The sequence below is a fragment of the Felis catus genome, chromosome B3 (assembly GCF_018350175.1).
Source record: "Felis catus isolate Fca126 chromosome B3, F.catus_Fca126_mat1.0, whole genome shotgun sequence".
Taxonomy (NCBI): Eukaryota; Metazoa; Chordata; class Mammalia; order Carnivora; family Felidae; genus Felis; species Felis catus.
Genome location: NC_058373.1, coordinates 60,536,157 through 60,558,316, shown reverse-complemented (window position 1 = coordinate 60,558,316; position 22,160 = coordinate 60,536,157). Strand labels below are relative to the sequence as shown.

The window sequence follows — 22,160 nt, the reverse complement described above, 5'->3', positions numbered from 1 at the left end:
CTGACTGAGCCACCCAGGTGCCCCAAAAAATGCATTTCTTTAACAAATGTCTATGTCATGTAGAATGTCTTTAAAATTGAGGTTTTAGTATATTTGCTGTTCATCATCCCTCTTCATTTTGGTACTGTTCAGGTTGAGTACATGTAATATTTAGTAGTTGTATTATAGCCCAACATCGTGAGTTATTGAGCACATACTGGCAATGTAACTGGCAAGCTTCTTGGGAGTCATGCCTGTGCCTTGAGGTAGAGTCATGCTTGGTCATATGGCCACACAGGAATGGTAGGGGAGCCAACAAGAAGGAAGATCATAGAATTAGAATTTTGTAAACAGTGCAGACTTTTAAAAGAGCATCCACCATGCAGTATTGTTTATGGTTAAGACTGTAGACTATAGAGCCAAACTTCCTGGGTCTGATTTTCACCTCTGACATTTACTAGCTGTATAACTCTGGGCCATTTTCTTGACCTCCAGTTGCCTCATCATAAAATGAAGATGACAATTGTATCTACTTCATGGGTTATTGTGAGGAGAAAATTATCAATGCATGTAAAGTGCTTTGAACATCACTGGGTACATTTCAGTACTGAATAAATTGTTCTTACTACCTTAACATTGATCATGACACTAGACTGACAACCATCTGAACCTCTTTTTTTACTAAATGCAAGTCTTTATGGGATTGAGATGGAACATAGAGTTTCCTCTTCAGAAATATTCTTTTTTGTAGAGTTTATTTATTTTGAGAGAGAGAGAGAATGAACAGGGTAGGAGCAGAGAGAGAAGAGGAGAGAAATCCCAAGCAGGTTCCACACTGGCAGCTCAGAGTTTGCTGTGGGGCTCGATACCACAAACTGTGAGATCATGATCTGAGCTGAAATCAAGGTGCCCCCAGAAGTATTCTCTGCAGGCAACTTTGCTTGCACTCGTTTATTTTGTAAGATGAGGACATCCGTACCATGGGAAAGAAAATCTCACAAGTTTTTTTTAAAGCCGTATTTGTCTCCTAAAAATTTTCCCTCTAGTAAGTAGATTGATTGTAAATTTCTATCTGTTACACTTTGCAGAGAGTGGCTGAAGTTTTTCTTATAACAGTGGGTCTTAAAGTGAGGTCTTAAGATCAGCAGCATTAATGTCACCTGGGAACTTGTTAGAAATGCAAATTCTTGGGCCTTCCTCCATACCCACAGATCAAACATTTTGGGGGGGGGGGGCACCGAACTCTTTAACAGCCCTCCTGGTGATTATAATGTATGCTAAAATCTGAAAACTGCTCAACACATTTTCTATTTGTAGGCAAGTGGGAGTATAGTCATAATTATAGGTTGGGGGAGGGACTGAAAGTTGGGAAGCAGCTGTCTTAAATGAGCTAACTTCTTGATAGCATAGGCCCTATTTTACAAAGTGCTTTCACATGTGTTGTCATAGTCACGTGTATTTGTCTCAAAATTGTTGTGGTAGGTACCATTACTTCTACATTTTGGAAGGGTTGATAGAGACTGCCATAATCTAATAATTGGTAGACCTGGAACTTTGTTATTTGGAGTCTTTGGAATCTAAATCCTGGCCTCTTTGAATAGCACCACATAGCCTTTTTATCCTCAGGCTGTGGGTGGGCTGTTTCTGGGCTGGCTTCCTCTCTAACAGACTCCGAGATGAAGAATTGTGTGAAGGTGACTTATTAGGAAGTATTGCCAGGAAAGAAATGGTAGGTGTGGTGGGGAAGTGACACCAGCAAAGGAAAAGAGGCCAAGCAACTCCACGGGGGTGCTTTAAAGACTGAGTGTAGAGTTTTCCTGATCAAGAATTTCCTGATCAATTTTCTTGTACCCATCAAACATTGGTTAAGGCTGACTCCTAGGACATCTGGCTTTCAAAAGGAGTTCTAGTAACTGGAGGGCAGTCCTCCGAAAATAGATAGAGACACCAGTATTGATTTTTGGAAGTAAAAGCACACCAGCTGCCCAATGTGCATGAAAATGGTGAAGGAATTCGAGCGTATATGGGTGGAACATTAACAGCACCTGCTGTGTCATCAAAGTTGATCTAGAAGATAACAGTAGAGAACTTAAGGAATTGTGAAACATTTGCTAGTTCCAAAGTGGAATATGGCAATATTCCTCTGTGAATCCTGTCCCCATTGCTTCCTGCAGACCCCTGCTCTTCATGTAGTTTCTGGTTATGTCTCATGGTCAGTGAAGAGTCTCCTATGTCCTCTGCAACTACCAATGTGGGCATTAAGAATTGATACTTGAGGGGTTCCTGGGAGGCTCAGTCAGTTAGGGGTCCAACTTTGGCTCGAGTCATGATCTCACGGTTCATGAGTTTGAGCCCTGCATCGGGTGAACTCGAGCCCCACTTGGGGCTTCACACTGACAGTGTGGAGCCTGCATGAGATTCTCTCTCTCTCCCTCTCTCTCTGTCCCTCACTCACTTGTGCCCTCTCTCTCTTAAACAACAACAACAAAAAAGAATTGATACCCATAACGATAACCTCAGCGTCCTGTGATTTCAGAATCCTTAGACACTAAGGAAAAATACACTCAACAATTTGAAATTTTAATGTAAATGAAGTTGACAGTGGTTTCTGCCTAACCAATTATCAGAAAGGTTTTTTGTTAAGAGTCTCATTTTGTGGGGTGCCTGGGTGGCTCAGTTGGTTGAGCATCCAACTTTAGTTCAGGTCATGATCTCACAGTCTGTGAGTTCAAGCCCCACGTTGGGCTTTCCGCTGTCAGCGCCGAGCCTGCTTCCATTCCTCTGTCTCCCTCTCTCTCTCTGCCCCTCCCCTGCTTCTGTGCTTACTCTCTCTCAGAAATATATAAACATTAAAAAAAAATTTTTTAAGAATCTCATTTGGTGATCAATTAGGTAAAAGTGATTTAACTATTGCTATGTGATAGTCTTCATGTTGCTTACTGAATATTCATGGTTCTTTATTGTCTGTGGGATAGAATTTCACTTCCTGGTTATTGTGTGAGGTGGGGCCATATGATTAGTTTTGTACTGTGTGTTATGAGCAGAAATTATGTCTGAGCATTCACTTGGTGGGGTATGACCTTCTGAAACCTTCTTTTCTTCTGGCACCATGAAGCAACATTGGAAATAGGTTGTTTTGTCAATTGGGTCCTAGAGAAGCTACAACCCTAAGGGTCCTCTACTGACCCACATGTAGCAAGAGCCAGAAATAAGAAAATAAAAGTAGTTTTTTAACTACTTTGAGAGTTGGCTACAATAACCTAACTTAGCCTGTCATGACTGATAAACTATTCAGTGTTGAGCTTATTGAATGACTCTACCTTAGGTATGGTATCAGTCATTATAAGAAAAATGGATTAGGTGGGTGGTCTCTCTCTGCCCTTCCCTCAATCTCTCTCTCTCTCAAAAATAAAAATAAAAATAAAAATTTTAAAATGCATGTTTAAAAAAAAGAAAATGGACAAGGTGATCTGTACATGTACTTTCGTTTTCTTTATTTATTTTTTTACATTTATTTATTTTTGAGAGACAGAGACAGAGCACGAGTGGGGGAGGGGCAGAGAGAGAAGGAGACACAGAATCCAAAGCAGGTTCCAGGCTCTAAGCTGTCAGTACAGAGCCTGACACAGGGCTCGAACTCAAAAACTGTGAGATCATGACCTGAGCCAAAGACCGACTCGAAGTCGCTTAACTGAGCCACCCGAGGTGCCTCTGTACTTTCATTTTCAATGATAATGATGTTAACATATTTCTAAGGGTTAGAAGACCTTTCACATATTCAGGATTCATTTTAGTCTTGCTTTGTTCCCTTTTTCTCTTGGAACCCACAGACCAACCTGTATTTTTTAAGAGTTGACTCTAGAAAGGACTTTTGCTCTACAGTAGGGATTGGCAAACTATGCCCTGTGGGCCAAATCTGGCCATCTCCTGTTTTAGTAAAGTTTTACTGGAATATAGCCATGCCCATTTGTTTACGTAATGTTAGTAGATGCTTTTCTACTACAAAAGCAGTTCACTAGTCACGGCAGAGACCATATGGCCCACTAAGCCTAAATAATGTATTTGCTCTCTGGCCACTAATAGAAAAAAAATTTCTGACCCCTGCCCTATAGGAATCTTAATTATTAGGAATGGAAAGATTCTAGATGATTTGCCTCAATTGTTGCAAACGCCCTAGCTCTTGGAAGTTCACCCTAATGGAATGAAGGCCTTCTTCTGGATCTCCAGTCTCCCTTTATTTTGTATACTGTCCTTGAGTCAGTACCACAGCTTACCATTCTTGGATTCTGCTTATGACTAAGCAAAGACTCCCTCAGCCCTGATAATCGAACCATCTTGCATATTGCCACCCATATTGTCTTTGTCTAGACCAACTGCTAACAGGTCCATTGATGTGACTGCTGCTTGCTCAGTGTTTCTGCTTGTTGCTTGTAGCTGTTGACAGTTTAACTTGTCATTGTGATAGGGCTTTCTCAGGCTGCATGGAAGGAGGTAATCAGATTATCTCACAGGATCGGTATGAATGTAAGATTATGTGGGGAAATAAGGAAACTGGAAACTGTCATCAGTCACACAGCCAGGCCCCAAGACCATGGAACATTATTCATTATGGCTCAGAATTCAGCAGTAACTATAAGAGGCCAATGGCAGCTCTGTCTCCCATTCATATCTCCCCAACAAAGTTGATAATGCCAGTTAATCTTTATCCAATTTGGCATATCCTGTTAGCATCCTTATTTGGATCATCTAATGGCTGATAGTCTCTTTTAGGCCCATGCTGAATGTTCTTGCTTTTGCTTGGGGTCCAGTTAGTTGGGGCCTGGGAAGCAGGGTCAAATGATCTAAAACATGGCAAATTATGATCAAGGAACCACTTGTTGTCTTTTTAGAAGAGGCTGTGAGAATGGCAAAAACTTTGGACTCTTCCAGTAAAGCCATCTTTTCTCACAAGACCCTGTCTAATGAATCCATCTTTTTGCAAAGAAAAGGGAAGCATTAGAGCTAGATACTCATCTGTCTATTTTAGGAATTCCTCGCTTATGTCCAGAGGGTAGGACGGCTGCATATGGGATCTACCAGATCTCACATGCCATTCAGACAGTTGTCCATGTGAGCGTTGTTTAGCAAAACAGCATTGTTAGAAACAGCAGACTCTTGTGTAAACAAAGACATGTGTTTTGGTGATCTCAAAGCTCAGTTTTCCTGGTTCCTTCAGGAACCAGGGGCTTAAACTGGGAATATAAATTTATGTTTCTTCATGCATGTATGTTTATATAAATGAGTATGTGTATATAGTAGTTCTCTATAGTACTGCTGCTGTGTGCAATTTTCTTTACTTTTTTATTTTATTTATTTATTTTACTTTCCAGAATAAGAAGCCCTAGGTAAGTGGACTGAGGGACTGCCTAGAGACAGGAATTTCTGTTTTTATCTTTGGATAAAGATGAGAAAAGAATTAATTTAGTAGTGAGGGTATATTTTAGGGTCTGATACCAGAGACCTTAGACTTTCCTCTTGTCACCCCATCTCTTTCCTAGATGAAAGGTGGTGAAGTATAGTAATTAAAAACATGGTTTATTTCCCAGATTCACAAATTACTGGCTATGATCCTGAGCTAGTCCCTTTATCGCTCAGTGCTTCTGTTATCTTATCTGTAAAATGGGGATAATAATGGTACCTACCTCAGAGCTATTGTGAGGACTAAATGAATAAAGAAATATAAAGCACCTAGATCAGTGCTTAGCAGATAATAAATATAAGTTGTTGTTGTCACTGAGTTCTGTGATACCTGATCAAGATCTTATCCAGCATACAATAATTTCTTGAATCCTTTTTCCATTCAAAATAATATATCCCTCGCCCTTCCTAGTAGCATGGGCATTTTATTTAATTTTATTATTAATTAATTTTTATGTTTTTGCCTGTATATTTTAATAGGGACACTGTGATGTTACAACGTGAATTCCTCTAATGGAGAGCATTTCTAGTATTTTATAGGATCGTGGGGAAAATTATTTGGGGCACATTGTGCCAAGAGGTTGAAGAATCCGAAAAATCACATGTTTACAGACTATTTAGAGACTTGAATGTTTCTCAGCTTCCCTCCATTCCCAGCCCCCAATTTTTTTAAAGTTAAGAAGCTTCCTGTGATAGCCTAAGCCAGCTCTGTCGTTTTCTTCCTTTGTCTCATAACCGTGTCCACTAATCAGAGTGCCAGTTCGCCAGCTGCCTGCCTTAACAGATTCAAGAACAAGGGGACAGATAGTATAGAAATGAGGGGGTGCCAAATTGAGGTTAGTATGGAGGTGAGAGAAGCTAAGAAGGATGACCACATGCTGAAAGGAGCAATGTCAGCTCTTTTCCTGATGTTGCTATTTCTCCACTGCAAGAAAACTGCAGCAAGCAGGGCACTATAGATTGGCCTGTTGATGACACTGTCACAGGCATAAATAGCAACAGATTTGGAAAGCCAGCTCCAAGCTACTGAGGCTGCTATGAGATGGCTTTCTAGGGAACAATAACCCCCCACTGACAACCTAATCTGGGCTGGTTTGATTCCAAACTTTGTGTCCTTGGGCAGAACTGGTGGTGGTCTCATTCAGTCTGGCTCTGGTTCAGTGCTCACAAACACTGCTTCCAGGACATTGCAACAGAGGAAGGCTGTGGCAGGTAGAGTGCTATCCCAGCATTCACTTCTCTGTTGGTATCTCTCATCACATCAGTACACAGCTGTATGGACTCTAGGAAACATTGCAGGTGATGGTTCAGTTTTCCAAGACTTGGTTATCAAATATGGTGCAGTTGATCTACTGTTGGCTCTTCTTACACTTCCTGATATGTCATCTTTAATTTTTTAACATTTATATATTTTTGAGAGAGAGAGAGAGAGAGAGAGAGAGAGAGAGAGAGAGAGAGAGAGAGAGAGAATGCGAGCAGGGTAGGGGCAGAGAGAGAGAGAGAGGGAGACACAGAATCCAAAGCAGGTTCCAGTCTCTGAACTGTCAGCACAGAGCCCAGCATGGGGCTCAAACCCATGAACCGTGAGATCATGACCTGGGCCAAAGTCAGAAGCTTAACCAACTAAGTCACCCAGACACCCTATTAATATGTCATCTTTAACATGTGGTTACTTGCATCATCTTACCTGGACTCATTTTGAACTTTGTCGCAACAAGATTCATGCACCTCCATTAGATGGTGTTGCACAAAATTTTTCCTACTTGAGTTCATCCCCTACCTCATGATGATCCAGAAGTATTAGAAGATACCTGCTGGGCCATTTTCTCCCTTACCAATGGTCCAAATGAATGGATTGAAATGGTTGTGAAAACAGGAATTGTGCCCCAACTTGAGAAGCTTCTAGGAGCTACTGAATTGCCAATTGTGACTGATGACAGTGTCATTCTTTATGCTGTTTCATGTATCTTTTAAGCTGTTGAGAAACTCGTATGATGATTGAAGAATATGGGGGTTTGGACAAAATTGAATGTCTACAAAACTATGAAGATGAGTCTGTGTACAAAGCTTCATTAAGCTTGATTGAGAAGTATTTCCCTATAGAGGAAGGGGATCAAAATGTGCCAGAAACTACCCTACCAAGTTAAGGATGGCACTGCTGGGATCTTTAACTTTTAGATTATACATCTGAGGCTTAAAGTTGTGTACTATGTTTGGAGTATGTTTGTCTTACTGTTTTTCTACTAAGAACTTTTAAAAAGTGGTTTGCTATTGTAGCACTTTTTATGACCAAACTATACTGAATAGTTCCAAACTATGCATACTGTGTGAAGCTTCTCCTCTCAGTGGATTTCTTATTTCTATGTGGAATTTTGTGTCTTGGGATGTCCTATAACTAACAATTAATCCAACCCTTAAAAAAAAAAACAATAACTATGGGATCAGCAGACAGTTGGGGGCTAGAGAGTTCAGGGGAGGGGGCCTCAGGCTTTGTTGCAACTCTAATAGAGGAAGCTGGTACAAGACTTCATACAGATATGGGGACTGTTTTGGAGTACCCAGAGGTAAAGATGGGAATGCATGGATTCTTGGAGATCTTGGTGTAAGATGAGGGGAAAGTTAGCATTGGTCAGTCATGCTCCTTGGTATTTACCCAAAGGAGTTGAAAACTTAGGGCCACACAAAAACCTGTGCTTGAAATGTTTTAGCAGCTTTATTCTTAATTACCAAAACTTGGAAGCAGCCAAAATGTCCTTCAGTAGGTAAATGGATAAACTGCGGTACATCCAACAATGGAATATTATTCAGTGCAAAGAAAGAAATGAGTTATCAAATCATGAAAATACAGGGAAAAACCCTAAATGCATATTACTAAATGAAAGAAACCAACCTGAAAAGGCTACGTATTGTGATTCCATCTATATGGCAGGTTGGGAGAGGAAGGAAGGAATAACTAGGTAGAATATAGAAAATTGTAGGTCAGTGACATTATTCTGTATAATGCCGTAGCGATAGATACATGTGATTATACATATGTCAAAATTCATAGAACTGTATGATACAAAGAATGAACCCTAATTTGAAATATGGGACTTTTGTTAATAATACCAATATTGTCTCACCTGTGGTAACAAGTGTACCACAGTAATGCAAGATGTTAATAGGGGAAACTGAGAAGGGGAGAGATGGCTGAAGGGATACCTGGGGACCCTACTTTCTGCTAAGTTTTTCTATAAACCTGTGACTCAAAAAATAAGGTCTTTTAACTTAAGAGTCAATAAATCTGGAGAAAAAAGTGTTTGCATTACATATGGCAGATGTAGCGCTGCTGTTTCTAATATACTAAGAAGTCTTTTATATTGACAAGTAAAAGAAAAACAGTCCTGTAGAAAAATGGGCAAAGGATATAAATAGACCCTTCCCAGGGAGCAAATCCAAATGGCCAAAAAATGATTGATAAGTTCAAACTCACTGTTATTTCAATAACAATGAGATATGAATTTGTATCATTCAAACTAAGAGTGGTTAAAAAGAAAAAAAAAAAGAAAAGAGCAGTAATACAGGGGCACCTGGGTGGCTCAGTTGGTTAGGCACCCAACTCTTGATTTCTGCTCAGGTCATGATCTCCTGGCTTATGAGTTTGAGCCCCATATTGGGATCTGGGCTGACAGTGCAGAGCCTGCTTGAGATTCTTTCTCTCCCTGCCCCTCCCATATTCTCTCCCTCAAAATAAATTAAAAAACATTAAAAAGAATTTTAAAAAGTGGCAATACTGTTTGCTGATGGAAATTAGGAAAGAAAGGGTACTCATACATTGTCAATGGAAAATTTTTGAAAACAATGTGTCAGTATTTATGAAAATAAGAAATACTTTATCCTTTGACCTGGAAGTCCCATTCCTGAAACTTATTCCTTAAAAATAAAACACTGGGGTCACCTGAATGGCTCAGTCATTTGGGCATCCATCTCTTGATCTCAGCTCAGGTCTTGATTTCAGGGTCGTGAGTTCAAGCCCTCCATTGGGCTCCATGCCAGGCGTGAAGCCTACTTAAAAAAATAAATAAGTAAAAATAAAAACACCAGTACCTAATGATACATGGTTAAGGATGTTTATTGAAGCATTGTTAGCAGGGATAAAATAGTAGAAACAAAGTGCCCATTCCTAGGGGGAAAGGTTGAATCAGTTTTGGTGCATTTATATGATGGACTATATCACAGATGACTTAGAAGAGTTTTTATGAGATGATATTGATTGAGAAAAACAATGTGTGTAATAACATCCCATTTTTTAAAGAAGTAACCAAAACCCATAAATGGGTGTGTGTGTGTGTGTGTGTGTGTGTGTGTGTGTGTGTGTGTGTATGATTATGACTGTGGGAAGAACAAGAAATGATGCCAGTTATTAACATGTTACCTGAAGGTATGTGTTCATGTAGAAGGAAGGAAAGAGTAAAGGACAAGATGAAAGCAAATAAAAAAGGAAATAAAGCTGGGGTGCCTGGGTGGCTCAGTCAGTTCAGCGTCTGGCTCTTGGTTTCGGCTCAGGTCATGATCTCATGGTTTGTGAGTCTGAGCCCTGCATCAGGCTCCACACTGAGAGTACAGAGCCTGCTTGGGATTGTCTCTCTCATTCTCTCTCCCTCTCCCTCTCCCTCTCCCTCTCCCTCTCCCTCTCCCTCTCCCTCTCCCTCTCCCTCTCCCTCTCCCTCTCTCTCTCTCTCTCTCTCTCTCCCTCCCTCCCTTCTTGTGCCCCTCCCCTGCTCACATGCATGTGTGTGCTCTTTCTTTCTCAAAATAAATAAAACTGAAAAAAAAGAAAGGAAATAAGGTATTTCCTCCACAGCATGAATAATATCCCAGTTATTTTATTTTTTAAGTTATTTTTTATCCCAATTATTTCATGCATTCATCCATTTATTCATTTGAGAGAGAGAGCACGTGAGTGGGGGAAAAGGGGAAAAGGGCAGAGGGAGGGAGAGAGAGGGAGAAAATAAAACCTCAAGCAGTGAATGTGGAGCCTGACTTAGAGCTCAGTCCTATGACCTTGAGATTGTGACCTGAGCCAAAATCAAGAGTTGGTCAGTCAACTGACTGTGCCACCGGGCACCCCTATCCCAATCATTTTAAATTGTGTTTGTATGACTGTCGCTATGGTGTGTATACATGAAAAATGAAAAACTATATCTATGGCAAATAACCTGTATGTTCATGGTATACTATATGATAAAAAGCAAGTTACAGGTTGATGTGTATTGTATGTGTCTATTTCAGTGAAAACAAACAAAAACAACTGTATATCCTTGTATATGTGGAGGAAAGTATGGAATGACATACTTGTTGGATATATTCTTCCCTGTCTTAGTACTACTGAAAGCTATCTGTTGGATACTTAAATGAGCAAGCAGCATTAGGGATAAGGAAAGGTTAGCTTTTTTTTTCATGTGTTGTATTAACTTGATACAAAAAGTGAGCATTCTTTGTAATTTGAAAAACAGCAAAGAAAAAAAAAATATAAGTGTGTGTCTGTAATAAGCTTCAAATTCTGGTCATTTAATAAGGGTGTGTGTGTGAAATTTTGGGATGAGATTGTAATTCTCTTTATGTGCAATGAAGAGGTTAATGGAGCAGAAAACTCCAAAAGCAATTAACATATGGCAGTAGGATTAGAATTTATTGTTTTTGGTAAATTTTATTTAAAAAATTTTTTTAATGTTTTTATTTTATTTTTGAGAGAGGGAGAGAGTGAGCAGGGGAGCAGCAGAGCAGGGAGACACAGAACTTGAAGCAAGCTCCAGGCTCCGCTCAGCATAGAGCCTGAGGCAGGGCACGAACCCACTAACCGCAAGATCATTACAGAGCCAAAGTCAGACTCTTAACCAACTGAGCCACCCAGGAACCTCTAACAAGATATTATTGAAACTCCTAATACTAAATACTAAAGAGGAAATACTAAAAAGGAGACTTGGTAAAGTTTCTTCCACTGTAAAGCAAAATAACAGGAAGTAAGGAAACCATGAAGACAGTTTTATTTTATTTATTTATTTTTTTTTCAACGTTTTATTTATTTTTGGGACAGAGAGAGACAGAGCATGAACGGGGGAGGGGCAGAGAGAGAGGGAGACACAGAATCGGAAGCAGGCTCCAGGCTCGGAGCCATCAGCCCAGAGTCCGACGCGGGGCTCGAACTCACGTTCCGCGAGATCGTGACCTGGCTGAAGTCGGACGCTCAACCGACTGCGCCACCCAGGCGCCCCTAAGACAGTTTTAAATTGTAGGGTAATAGTTTTGTGTTTAGCAGATAAGATTTGCCTTTCCTAGTAACTCCATGAGTAGTTAATTTGTTAGCTGCAGGGTATCAAGTTGGTTAAGCAAGAGCTTTGTTTAGAAGTACTTGGTACCTGTGGCACTTGAGTTTTCTCCTGTGAAAATTAGAGATTGATAATAATAGTAACTATCCCACAGATATATTGTGAGGAGTACTAAATCATTTAAGGTGCTAAGAAGAGCCCCTAATATGAAATAATTGCTAAGTAAGTGTTACTGGTTATAGGGATCTAAAACCCTGGCTTTGAATAAAAACACTTCTAATGAAGTACTAATGGTGCAAAACAATCCTAACAGTTATCTTTAAACAACGGGAGCAGTGCCCAGCACAGTGTTTTGCCTTAGTAGGCACTCTATAAATATTTGTTGAATAAATAAATGTAACTTCTTTCACTTGATTTTATTAGTTTCTGAGTAGTTTAACATTACTTCACACATTTCTATTTGTTTTCAGAAAATTAAAAGGAAAAGTACATCCGTAGGGTGATAATATGGGTGAATCTCAGGTAATGGGTTCAAGAATAAAAGAAACTTCTATGTACTTAAATATATACAGTTTCAATAGGGGAATATGGGGCTACTAATCTGTATTTTAAAGAATAATTATGGAGGAGAGGAGTCTGGGAAAATGACAGAGTAGGAAATGATGAAGTTTTGGGGTGATGGTGGGGTGGTCTGGAGCCAACGGCCAAGAAAGAATTCTTGAAGATGTCTTTGGTGCAAAAAGGTGATTTTATTAAAGCACGGGGACAGGACCCATGGGCAGAAAGAACTGCATTGGGGCTGTGATGGGTAACTGATTATATACCCTCAGGGTGGAAGGGGGTTAAAGATAGAATAAGTCTCTAGGTATTTTGAAAGCAAGGTTTCCGGGACCTTGAGGGGTCAGTTGCTGTTAGGAAAATGCCATTTATTATAATTTAGTAAAACTTCAGTCATGAGACCTTTCAGATGTGTATCAGAGGGCCTTAAGCTTGGAGTATGATTGCTGGCATATATCTTGGGGGAGCTGAGATAAAGTTTCCAAAGGAATTTTCATAGGCTAAAGTAGACTTATAGGACCTTGGGGGTCAGAATAATGTTAAGCCAAGATTCCCTTTTGCCCCTAGCGAAGTGTTATCATCAGGCAGCTGAGTTCCTAGAAGGAGGTCACTGCCACTTTCAAGAACTTGTCAATGGGCTGTAGGCAGTAAGGGAATTAAATTTTTCATTTGCCTTTGTTTCCCATATCATCATAGGAAGCACTTAAACCCCTTTCCTTTCTTCTTGGGTTGCCAGGAGTGTCCAAGGAATATCACACATATCCCAACTGGGGTGGGGGAATACTGTTAGCTTGTACTTTGCCCTCAGCTTGCCTTATGCTCCCTTATGAGGAAGCATGAAGAATCTGTTCCCCAACCTAGACAGGGATTACACTAGACAAAACTGTCTGATGTAATGGTTTTTGGAACTCTGGATTTTCTTGATGGCTTGCATTTTCCAGAGGAAGACTTGAAGGATAAATCGCAGTTAATTTCTGTCAATTTCAGCTTCTAGCACAGTAGCGGTTACCCATTTGTTATCCTCAGCCACGTGGCAGGCAGCTGTACATGGGTCCTGGAGCATCTTGTACACAGCTTGCAGGAGTCGGGTGGACAAAAAGGACCCTGTCTTCCAAATATCAGGAATCTGTGCTGATTGCCAATTCCTGCTTGGGATCACAGAATTGCAGAGTTGAGTAGTCATTGTTGTCGCATGTTTCCCATTGTTGCAAGTCCCTCCCCATACAGCTGAAGTGACTTCCAGGGGATTTGAAGTGACAACTCCCCACTCCACTCCTACTTCATTTTTCTGCTTTTCGCCATTTTGCAGTCAGACGCTAAAGACCAGGGCATTGAAAACAACTCCACACATGGGGAAAATTAGAAAGTGACCATGCTTGCCCAGGGAAAGGCTCAGAAAAGACCACTTGCTAGAACCTTAGGTTTACACCTCAGGCTGATCCTCGGCACAGAGATAGCCTACAGTAATCAGAAAAACAAAAACAATAAACAAAAAGAATAATGAGACACAGGATACCCCGGGCAAAGGAGAGAATCTGATTTCTAGAATTACTACATTATTAGATTCAGATGTTCAGTTTTCAATGTAAAAGGTCACAAAGCATACAAAGAAACCTGAAAGTGTGGCCTATTCAAAGGAAAAAAAATCAACAGAAACTGTCCCTTAAAAAGCCCTAAAGGCAGATATATTAAACAAAGACTATAGACCAATTGTCTTAAAGATGCTCAGAGAACTAAAGGAAGATGTGGAGAAAGTCAAAAACCAATGTATAAACAAAATGTTACTCTTCAATCATATATTTCACTCTATTTCATTGGTATGATATGTTGTTCTTTTCATTGCTTTGTGAGTAGTTTATAATTTTAGTTTTGATTTCTTCTTTGATTTAAGGGTTATTTATAAGTGGGTTTCTTAATTTCTTTGCTGCCTAGTTGTCCTTGTACTGCTAATTTTTCATGGTAGAACAATAGATTGCTTATCATATTCCTTGAGATTCTGCCATAAATAATGCAGTACACACTAAGATGAAAGAAAATAAAACCTAATCCTTAGCATTACCCCAATACTGAGGTCTTATCTCCCAATGTATCTGATTTTCCAAATTCCATCTGAATAGCCATGTATTTTCATTACTCCAAGCTTTACATGTGTTGTTTATCCAACCTAGACGATCATCCCCATCATGAAAATCCTTGTCTTTTTATTTATTTATTTTGAGAGACAGAAAGCATGCAGGCGAGCAGGGGAGGGGCAGAGAGAGAGAGGGAAAGAATCCCAAGCAGGCTTCATGCTGTCAGCTCAGAGTCTGATGTAGGGCTTGATCCCACAAACTGTGAGAGCAAGATCTGAGCTGAAATCAGGAGTCAAATGCTTAACCAACTGAACTGCCCAGGCACTTCTGAAAGTCCTTTTGTCTTGAAACTCAGTTCAGATGTTCGCTATTTCATAAAGTCTTTCCAGGTTCTTCAGCCAGCATTCCCTTTGCTTTTTAGGTTCTGTTGAATGTCTTCATTTTGCCCTTCAAGATGAACTCTTCAGAGGCGCCTGGGTGGCTCAGTCGGTTGAGCGTCCAACTTCGGCTCTGGTCACGATCTCACAGTTTGTGAGTTCGAGCCCCGTGTCGTGCTCTGCGCTGACAGCTCAGAGCCTGGAGCCTGCTTCGGATTCTGTGTCTCCCTCTCTTTCTGTCCCATCCCCACTCATGCTGTGTCTCTCTCTGTCTTAAAAATAAATAAAACATTAAAAAATTTTTTTAAAATTAAAAAAAAAATAAAAAAAATTTCCATCTTATTTTCTGCCCCAGGGTGACCTGTTGGACTAAAAAAATGGACTCTCTTAACCTCTGGCTTGAGGTTGGCCTTGGACAATGGAAAGCCCTAGCAGGAAATCAGAGGGGAGATCCTTTCCATAGGGTTGTCTTGGTCAGGCCTCGTATGTTTTTGTTTTTGGCCAGGGGGAGGGCCGGTGTCTTCATCATCTTTATATTTTTTGGAAGTAGAATTGTCATAAAATAGTTTATTAGTGTCAGATATATACCATAGTGATTTGACAATTATATACATTATGGAATGCTCGCCACCATAAGTATAATTACTATCTGTCACCTTATAAAGTTATTACAGTATTACTGACTGTATTCCCTGTGCTGTAATTTTCATCCCTGTAGCTTATTTTATAACTGGAAATTTGTATCTCTTACATCTCCTCGCTTATTCCAACCATCTCCTAAACCCCCTTCCTTCTGACAACTACCAGTTCTATGAGTCTATTTCTGTTTTTTGTTTGTTCATTTGTTTCGTTTCTTAGATTTCACATATGATTGAAATCATATGGTATTTGCCTTTTGCTGTCTGACTTAGTTCATTTAGCAAAATACCTTCCAGTTCTATTCATGACGCTGCAAATGGCAAGATTTCATCCTTTTTTATGGCTGAGTAATATTCCATTGTATAATGTATATCATGTATTGATTGATTGATTGACAGGCATAGGTTACGTCCATATCTTGGCTATTGTAAATAATGCTGCAGTGAACATAAATGTTTATTTATCTCTTTGAGTTTGATATTTTCATTTTTATGGGTAAGTACACAGAAGTGGAATTACAGGGTCATATGGCATTTTTCTATTTTTAATATTTTTTTTTTAATTTTTTTTTAACATTTTTATTTATTTTTGAGACAGAGAGAGACAGAGCATGAATGGGGGAGGGGCAGAGAGAGAGGGAGACACAGAATCGGAAGCAGGCTCTAGGCTCTGAGCCATCAGCCCAGAGCCCGACGCGGGGCTCGAACTCACGGACCGCGAGATCGTGACCTGGCTGAAGTCGGACGCCTAACCGACTGAGCCACCCAGGTGCCCCTCTATTTTTAATATTTTGAGAAACTCCATACCTTTTTGCACAGGGGCTCCACACATATTCCCACCAGCAGTGCACTACACATCCTTTTTTCCACATCCTCACCAAAACTTATTATTTCTTGTCTTTTAGATACTAGCCATACTGACTGGTTTGAGGTGATAACTCACTGTGGTTTTGATTTGCACTTCCTCCATGATTAATCATGTTGAGCATCTCTGGTCATTTTTATGTTTCCTTTGGAACTATGTCTATTCAGGTCCTTGGCCTGTTTTTGATTGGATTATTTGCTTTTTTGACATTGAGTTGTATATATTTTTATGTATATAAAATATATATTTTATTTTGGGTATTAACCCCTTATCAGATATAGTATTTGGAAATATCTTCTGTTCAGTAGATTGCCTTTTCATTTTGCTGATATTTATTTTGCTATGCAAAAGCTTTTAAGTTTAAAGTAGTCCCAATTTTTTAGTTTTGCTTTTGTTTCCTTTGCTTGAGGAGACAGATATAGAAAACTTGCTGAGGCAAGGTTTTGAGAGAGAGAGAGAGAGAGAGAGTGAGCGAGGAAGTGCATGTGTGGAGAAGGGGCAGGGAGAGAGGGGAATAGAGGATCTGAAGTGGGTTCCATGCTGACAGCAGAGAGCCTGATGCAGGGCTTGAACCCACAAACTGGGAGATCATGATCTGAGCTGAAGTCCGATGCTCAACTGACTGAGCCACCCAGGTACCCCACTGCCTGTGTTTTCTTTTAGTAGTCTTATGGTTTCAGGTCTTATATTTAGGTCTTTAACCCATTTTGAGTTTATTTTTTTGTGTATGGTGTCAGAAAGTTGTCCAGTTTCAAAAGAGGAACCCTTTTGCATTGCTGGTGGGAATGTAAACTGGTGCAGCCACTCTGGAGAAACAAGTTCTTCCAAAAATTAAAAATAGAACTACTCTATGACCCAGCAATTGGACTACTGGGTATTTACTGAAGGGATACAGATGTGCTATTTTGAAGGGGCACATGCACCCCAATGTTCATAGCAGCATTATTGACAGTAGCCAAAGTATGAAATTTATTGTCAAATTGGTTTCCATGCAACACACAGTGCTCATCCCAACAGGTACCCTCTTCAATACCCATCACCCACCCTCCCCCACCTCCTACCCCGCATCAACCCTCAGTTTGTTCTCACTTTTTAGAGTCTCTTATGGTTTGGCTCCCCCATGGTCTTCTGTTAAGTTTCTCAGGATCCACATAAGAGTGAAAACATATGGTATCTGTCTTTCTCTGTTATGACTTATTTCACTTAGCATAACACCCCAAAGTATGGAAAGAGCCCAAATGTCCATTAATGGATGAATGGATAAAGATGTGGTATCTATATACAATGGAGTATTCCTCGACAATCAGAAAGAATGAAATCTTGCCATTTATAACAACATAGATGGAACTAGAGGGTATTATGCTAAGAAATTAGAGAAAGACAGATATCATGACTTCATTCATACGTGGAATTTAAGATACAAAACAGGTGAACATAAGGGAAGCAAAAATAATATAAAAACAGGGAGGGGGTCAAACCATAAGAGACTCTTAAATAGAACAAACTGAGGGTTGCCGGAGGGGTTATGCGTGGGGGGATGGACTAAATGAACAAGAAGCATTAAAGAAGACAGTTGTTGGGATGAGCACTGGGTGTTATATGTAGAGGATGAATCACTGGATTCTACTCCTGAAATCATTATTGCACTGTATGCTAACTAACTTGGATTTAAATTAAAAAAATTTTTGAATTAAAAAATTATTAAAAAAAGAAAGTGGTCCAGTTTCATTCTTCTGCATGTAGCCATCCATCTGGTCTAATGTGTTATGCAAGTCCGCTGTTTTCTTACTGATTTTCTGTTTGTATGGTCTTTCCACTGATGTAAATCAGGTGTTATAATTTCCTACTATTAGCATATTACTGTCAACTTCTCCCTTTATGTCTGCTAATATTTGTGTTATATATTTAGGTGCCCCTGTGCATAGATGTTTATAAGTGTTATATCCTCTTATTGATCCCTTTATCATTATGTAATGTAGTTCTTTGTGTATTGTTACAGTCTTTGTTTTAAGTCTTTTTTTGTCTGATGTAAGTATTGCTACCCCAGCTTTTTTTTTTTTTTTTAACTAGTCTTCATGCCCAGCATGGAGCCCAATGCGGGACTTGAACTCACAGCCCTGAGATCAAGACCTGAGCTGAGATCAAGAGTCGAAATCTTAACTGACTGACCCACCCAGGTGCCCCTCTTCTCTTGCTCTTAAGATTGTCTTTTTATCTTTAATTTTTTACATTAAAAAAAATTTTTTTTACTGTTTATTTATTTTTTATTTTATTTTTTATTTTTTTTTCAACATTTATTTATTTTTGGGACAGAGAGAGACAGAGCATGAACGGGGGAGGGGCAGAGAGAGAGGGAGACACAGAATCGGAAACAGGCTCCAGGCTCTGAGCCATCAGCCCAGAGCCTGACGCGGGGCTCGAACTCACGGACCGGACCGCGAGATCGTGACCTGGCTGAAGTCGGACGCTTAACCGACTGCACCACCCAGGCGCCCCACTGTTTATTTATTTTTGAGAGAGAGGGAGACAGAGCATGAGCAGGGGAGGGGCAGAGAGAGAGGGAGACACAGAATCCGAAGCAGGTTCCAGGCTCTGAGCTGTCAGCACAGATCCCAATGCGGGGCTCGAACTCAGACTAGGAGATCATGACCTGAGCCAAAGTCAGAGGCTCAACCTACTGAGCCACCCAGGCGCCCCTAATTTTTTACATTTTAATTATTATGTCTCTTGGTGTGGACCTCCTTGAGTTCATCTTGTTTCAGGCTCTCTTTGCCTCTGAGACCTAGATGTCTGTTTTCTTATCCAGGTTAGGGAAGTTTTCAGCTGTTATTTCTTCAAATAAATTTTCTGTCCCTTTTTTTCTCTCTCTTCTTCTCAGCCTCATGTAATGTGAATGTTAGTATGCTTGATGTTGTTTCAGAGTTCCCTTAACCTATTCTTAGGTGCTTTTTAAAAATCTGTTTCATTGATGAGGAAACTGAGGTAAGGTTACTTGCCCAAGGAGCCAGGCTTTGAACCTAGAAAGTTCCAAAGCCTGTGTTCTTTTTTTTTTTTAATATTTTTTTTAAATGTTTGTTTATTTTTGAGAGAGAGAGACACAGAACATGAGCAGAGAGGGGGCAGAGAGAGAGAGGGAGACACAGAATCTGAAGCAGGCTCTAGGCTCTGAGCTGTCAGCACAGGACCCAATGTGGGGCTCGAACTCACGAACCATGAGATTGTGACCTGAGCCAAAGTTGGATGCTCAACTGACTGAGCCATGCAGGCACCCCCCAAAGCCTGTGTTCTTAATAATTAAACTATAGGTAGCTGTTTAGAGGAAGAGAAATCATTTTAAGAATTTTCCCTAATGTTAGGCCCTACTAAAAAATATATTTTACATGAATCCTCTCTCTTTAAATAACAAGCTCCAACCCTACTTTTCTATACTACTACCACAAGTTTGGAGAGAGGATGGGTAAATAGATCCACAAATAGTATCAACCTTACCTCAACCTTTATGTGTGATAAGAACTGTAAATACAGCTCTTTTTTTTTTTTAAGTTTTTATTTTCATTCTAGTTAGTTAACATAGAGTATTATATTAGTTTCAGGGGTACAATATAGTGATTGAACAATTCCATATGTCACTACTCTGGGTTATTTTTTTTAAATTTCTTTTTAAGTTCTATTTATTTAAGTTATTTCTACACCCAATATGGGGCTTGAACTTACAGCCCTGAAGTTAGGAGTCACCTGCTCTTCCAACTGAGCCAACCTGGCACCCCAGGGTTATTTTTTTAAGTTTATTTATTTATTTTGAGAGAGAGAGAGAGAGGAAGAGGGAGGGAGACTCCAAGAGAATCCCAAGTAAGCTGTGCACCATCTACGTGGAGCCTAATGCAGGGCTCAAACTTCCGAACCACGAGATCATGACCTGAGCCCAAGTTAAGAGTTGGACACTTAACTGACTGAGCCTCCCAGTCACCCCACCCCTGGGTTTTTTTAATCCAAAAATATTATAAAGTGTTTCAAGTACACATGACTATTAATTCCCTATGATTTTACAAGAATGAATTCAGTTTCAGAAAAAGTTTGCTAGGGAAAATTTATTCATTCAAATGTGTTTTAACACACTTACTGTATGTTGGGCACAAGGCTAGACATTGAAAATTTTAAAATGATATGGTTCCTCAATATGCTATGGGAAGGACTATAATGACATGCTTTTTACTTTTGTTGTTACAGGTGTTCCAAGATTTGGGAACCGAAGTACTGTCTGGAGCTGCCAAAGGCTACAACATATGCCTTTTTGCCTATGGGCAGACAGGCTCTGGGAAGACATATACCATGCTGGGGACCCCAGTGAGTGTTGGTATTGGAATATATCTCTTTCTGTTGCCACAGCAAGCCTGAATCTCAAATGTCCTTGCTACTGAGAGCTAGAATATGAATTTAATAGTCAAGGTTAATAAGATTTAATGGGCTCTCTTCTGTATTAAGATTGGGTTTCTTAGCACTTTAATTGAAAGGTGAACTTTGAATAATTAGCCCTTCCTTATTAAACCCTGAAGAACCTTAGAATTTTACCATTCCTTTTGATGAAGCAGAACTGTCAGTGCTGAATTTTTCATATCATTTCCAAGTTTGTCGCTTGAAGCTTTTTAACACCTTAGGAGTGGATGAGACAGACTGAATCTTAAGTGCTGCCTAGGGCTGTGCAGAAATGGGGCTATGTGTTCCATCTGAGTGTTGGAGAGAAGCAGGAGGACCAGCTGCTGGGATGGAACTTACAGAAATATGAAGGACTTATGAGAACCTTACTTTGTCATGGAAAATTGGGAGGTAGAGGTCCTTAAGCACACCTCTTTGTTTTATGTTTAGGAGTACCTTGGTTAGTTGAACTGGTGGGGCAGGTGGCAAATAACACTACACATGGACATTATCTGGGACATTATTCCTTCTGAAAGATTCCCCCCCAGGGGTGTCTGGGTGGCTCAGTTGGTTGAGCATCCGACTTTGGCTGAGGCTTTGATCTTCTTATACACAAAAATAAACTCGAAATGGATAAAAGACCTAAACATAAGAGAAAGCCATCAAAATCCTTGAGGAGAAAGCAGGCAAAAACCTCTTTGACCTTGGCCACAGCAACTTCTTACTCAACACCTCTTGGAGGCAAAGGAAACAGAAGCAAAAATGAACTCTTGGGACCTCATCAAGATAAAAAAACTTCTGCATGGGAAGGAAACAGCAAGACTAAAAGGCAACCAACAGAATGGGAAAAGATATTTGCAAGTTACATATCAGGTAAAGGGTTAGTATCTAAAATCTATAAAGAATTTATCAAACTCAACACCCCCAAAAAACAAATAATCCAATGAAGAAATGGGCAAAAGACATGACACTTTTCCAAAGAAGACATCCAGATGGCCAACAGATACATGAAAAAATGCTCAACATCACTCATCATTAGGTAAATACAGATCAAAACCACAATGAGATTCCACCTCACACCAGTCAGAATGGCTGAAATTAACAACTCAGGCGACAACAGATGTTGGTGAGGATGCGGATAAAAAGGAATCCTTTTGGACTGCTGATGGGAATGTAAACTGGTGTAGCCACTCTGGAAAATAGTATGGAGGTTCGTCAAAAAAATTAAAAATAGAATTACCCTATGACCCAGCAATCGCAGTACTAGGTATTTATCCAAAGGATACATGTGTGCTGTTTCAAAGGGGCACATGCACCCCAATGTTTATGGGAGCACCATCGATAATAGTCAAAGTATGGTAAGAGCCCAAATGTCATTGATAGATGAATGGATAAAGAAGATGTGTGTGTGGATATATATATACATATACACATATACACATATACACACACATACCCCCCCCCACAATGGAATATTCCTTGGCAATCAAAAA

At 39.9% G+C, this 22,160-nt stretch overlaps 1 protein-coding gene across 10 annotated transcripts in view; it reads left to right on the top strand.

Annotated features, from left to right (window-relative positions):
* STARD9 (StAR related lipid transfer domain containing 9) overlaps positions 1-22,160 on the top strand; it is a 121,008-nt gene that overhangs the window by 28,851 nt on the left and 69,997 nt on the right. For all 10 annotated transcript variants that reach the window (XM_045059474.1, XM_045059466.1, XM_045059465.1 and 7 more), the window contains exon 4: positions 20,482-20,598. In XM_045059474.1, coding sequence (XP_044915409.1) covers positions 20,482-20,598 — 117 coding nt within the window. The remainder of the gene's footprint in view (positions 1-20,481; positions 20,599-22,160) is intronic.